This window comes from Nicrophorus vespilloides, unplaced genomic scaffold (assembly GCF_001412225.1).
Source record: "Nicrophorus vespilloides isolate i.1.1-1 unplaced genomic scaffold, Nicve_v1.0, whole genome shotgun sequence".
Taxonomy (NCBI): domain Eukaryota; kingdom Metazoa; phylum Arthropoda; class Insecta; order Coleoptera; family Silphidae; genus Nicrophorus; species Nicrophorus vespilloides.
Window position 1 is genome coordinate 1 of NW_017099067.1, and position 3,412 is coordinate 3,412.

The 3,412-nt window shown below is 32.9% G+C and overlaps 1 protein-coding gene across 1 annotated transcript; it reads right to left on the reverse strand.

Moving 5' to 3' along the window:
- Positions 1–1,127: 1,127 nt before the first annotated feature.
- Positions 1,128–1,592, reverse strand: LOC108563940 (dual specificity protein phosphatase 23-like). Its single transcript, XM_017922784.1, has one exon. The coding sequence runs from the start codon at positions 1,488–1,490 to the stop codon at positions 1,146–1,148; it is 345 nt and encodes a 114-aa protein (XP_017778273.1). The 5' UTR covers positions 1,491–1,592; the 3' UTR covers positions 1,128–1,145.
- Positions 1,593–3,412: the final 1,820 nt, after the last annotated feature.

The window sequence follows — 3,412 nt, forward strand, 5'->3', positions numbered from 1 at the left end:
TTTGGAACTAAAGAATTAGAACTTCATTTCATTCAAACTGATCGTTCAACGGTGCGCAGCGCAAAGTTTAAAAGAGAGTTAAGAAATTGCTTAGCTCCCTATAGAGAGGTTTTAGTGGAGTTAGAAAAAAAAAGCTACAATCGAAAACCAATGTGAAGATGAACTAAGTGATGAAGACATTTTGCCCATTAAAAGAAGACGAGTTAGGCGACTTATATCTTCATTGATTTTGTTGAAAAACAGCCTTCTAGTTTAGTTCTTATTTCATTTTTATTATCAATCCTTATATGAACTCTTCAATTCAATTCAATAAAAAGAATTTATAATTTATCTTGTCTTTTGTATTTATTGGTCTCTATAAAACGCGGTACGAATGATGTGATTTGTACTAATTCCGAGTTTCTTATAGCGCGGTTTCCATACAACGCGGTACGCACTCACCGCGTTATAGGAGGGTTGACTGTACATATTTACTATTAAGTTATAAATTAAGAGAAATTTACGTGCTGAATTTATGTTTCTGTTTCTCTTTAATATCTATATTCTTCACAGTAATATTTTTATTGTTATACGTGAATATTTTTTATATTATTTTCTTGTTTAATTCATGCAATTTTTCAATACTTTTCACACCCTAAACCGCTCTACTTAATCAATATTGTTTAAACTCGTTTTTTCTTGCTTGAGATCCGTCGAGCGGAATTTAGAGAATTTTTGGACAACAGAGAGAAGGAGTCAGTGTTATTGCATGTATTCCCTGGACAAAATACTTTCGGGGTCCTGTGTTATATTAACTTTGTCATCCTGTCTCCCTATATTAAAACGTTCATTATATATAAAAACAAACGAGTCTTGTAGAAAATATAACACATATGTTAATAACATTACATAATAAATATGCAAATTTAGAACATAATTTAATTATACACTTTATTTTTACAATTTATTTTATTAATTATCAGTTTTTTTTTTACCTTTATACAGTCAAGTCTGTTTTTGTGAAGTTTATTTTTGTTGTGTATTTAATTCCTCGATTAGTCCGGTTTCAAAAAGTCCGGGATATTTATACGGTAATAACTATCTACATAACATGTTTACTTATCATTTATTTAGTTTATTATATAAACTTAGTACATAAAATGATGTTAGTTTGAACTGAAGTTTTTTAAACTTGCCTGATTCTTGAGCTGCGACCTCTGGCAAATATCGATGAATTGAAGGATCTGCTTGGTCGTGGGATCTTCGAATTCGTCGACGGGAATCAGAGTCCACTCGATCTTGCTGTATCCTTCCATCGGCGGCGTCTTCTCCGGAGAGAGCGTGACCAGATGCCGGATGCCCACATCGTAGAGGTAATCCAAGTTGAGTGTGTTCTGTGGCCACGCCATCACCGCAAGTTCATCATCGACGACCCAGGAGAAGTTCCACGGCGGATACGGCTCTGGGTCACCGGTCTCCAATAGCAGCAGGTCATCCAACTCCTCCGACATTTCAATTGATAGAGACGTTTGAGACGAGAGTGCAGTTAATTCGGGATCGATCCGACGACGACTAAGCCAAAAATACGGGCGGGCCGGACCCGCATACAGTAAATATGGTCAAAAACGATGCGATAACTATTTTGAGTTTCGGCCAAACGATTGCAAAATCCTACGAAACACAGTTAAATCCACGGATGACGATTCACGTTTTAACCCAGAAATTCATATATATTTTATTCGCGACTAAATTGTTCCACACAAAGTAAATAAGTTATTGAACACCTTTAGTGCATTTACAAAGTTCGAGCTATAAATCTCCAAACACGTTTCAAGATTGACTTAAATTCGATTTAGTGTCGGCAAGTGTGGAAAAGAAAAGAAAAAGTATTTCGTTTTAAAATGTTGATAAGGCAAAGCGAAACAAATCGCGTTCTATTTTCAATTGCATTATTTATATTTTGGTTGCTGTTTCCTTGTTGCTGCTTGAATTGTTCATCTATATTTAATTCGGGCGGAAGCGTTGGAAGATGTTCAATAATTTGCCACCACACTCTCACTACATTCGCATACTTGCAATGCGTCTTTACAAATCGGATATTATTATAATTATTTTCAGCACTATAAAGGTGAAAGTTATTATTTTTTTTTAATTATTAATATTAAAACAATGAAATTAATTGAGAATCTGTTACCAAAATACTTGTGTAAGAAAATGTTATGTAGTAAAATGTCTTAATTTATGGAGACAATCATATTTGCCACGCACAAACAAATGCTAATGATCTAACTAAATTATAATGGTACGGAAACTCATTTAACAGACAAACCTGGAACATGGTTTTAATTCAAATTTCGTATGCATATTCGAAGGAAATAATTCAATGTGCAGGAACGCACCGGACACATCTGAATTGCAAATAAAACGTTCGGATTTCGGCTCGTAATTCGAACCCTAAATGATCATTTTCTAAATTAATTCATAACGTTTAATTTCAAAACTGATTTCACGTAAGAAGTTTACTTAAAACAGGTTTATAATAAAGTGTAAGTTAATTTAGATTATAGCTATTTATTTAACAATAGTGTTAATGTAATATGTTTCGTAGACTTGTGTAGATAGATAGTAGACCAGCGTTTTTCAACCTATAGAGCGGGGATACCAAAGCCGCTTGTTATTTTTTTCAAATCCCTACTCAAAAAAAGATCAGATGACCATTGCCAACTGTAAAAATATTACACACACACCCAGACGCATTTTGACAAATACTGACACACGTACACACATATATATTTATATATATATATATATATATATAAAATAGATACAAAATAAATTCAGAATTAACAATAAACAAAGTTTATTACACAATTACAGTACAACACAATACAAAAGGCTATTTGTTATTGTTCTCTTGATGCAACTGCAACTCATCAGTCCTTTCGACGCAAAAAATAGAGATTATTTGAATTCTCGGCGATCCTTAACAAGTTTATTTATTCTTTCTTGCATATAATAATATTTGTTGCTGCAGCATATCTCCCTCGTGGACAACTTCTGTTTTATGTTTTACTATATTATTTATACAACTTAAATATTAATATAAAAAAAAATATGTGCAGCATGCTCCAGTGTACCTTGTTTATATGTATAATGTATATTACTTGCTTACTTGCTGCTACTGTTCGTCTGCAATCTTCTCAATGTCAGAAAATTGATGTAAATATTTAACTTCGTAGGTCGAAATTGGTCGAAATCTTTTTAGAAATCTTTAATGAAAGTTTTCTTTTTCAATTGTCAATAACAAATTTGAAAAAACACTACCACCAACACACTACCATTGATTCCGATTTCATCCAAAATATCTTCTTGTCCTAGCGTTGTGCCAACTGGATCGTACCAACTGTCCTCGAAAAACTATATTCAATTTACC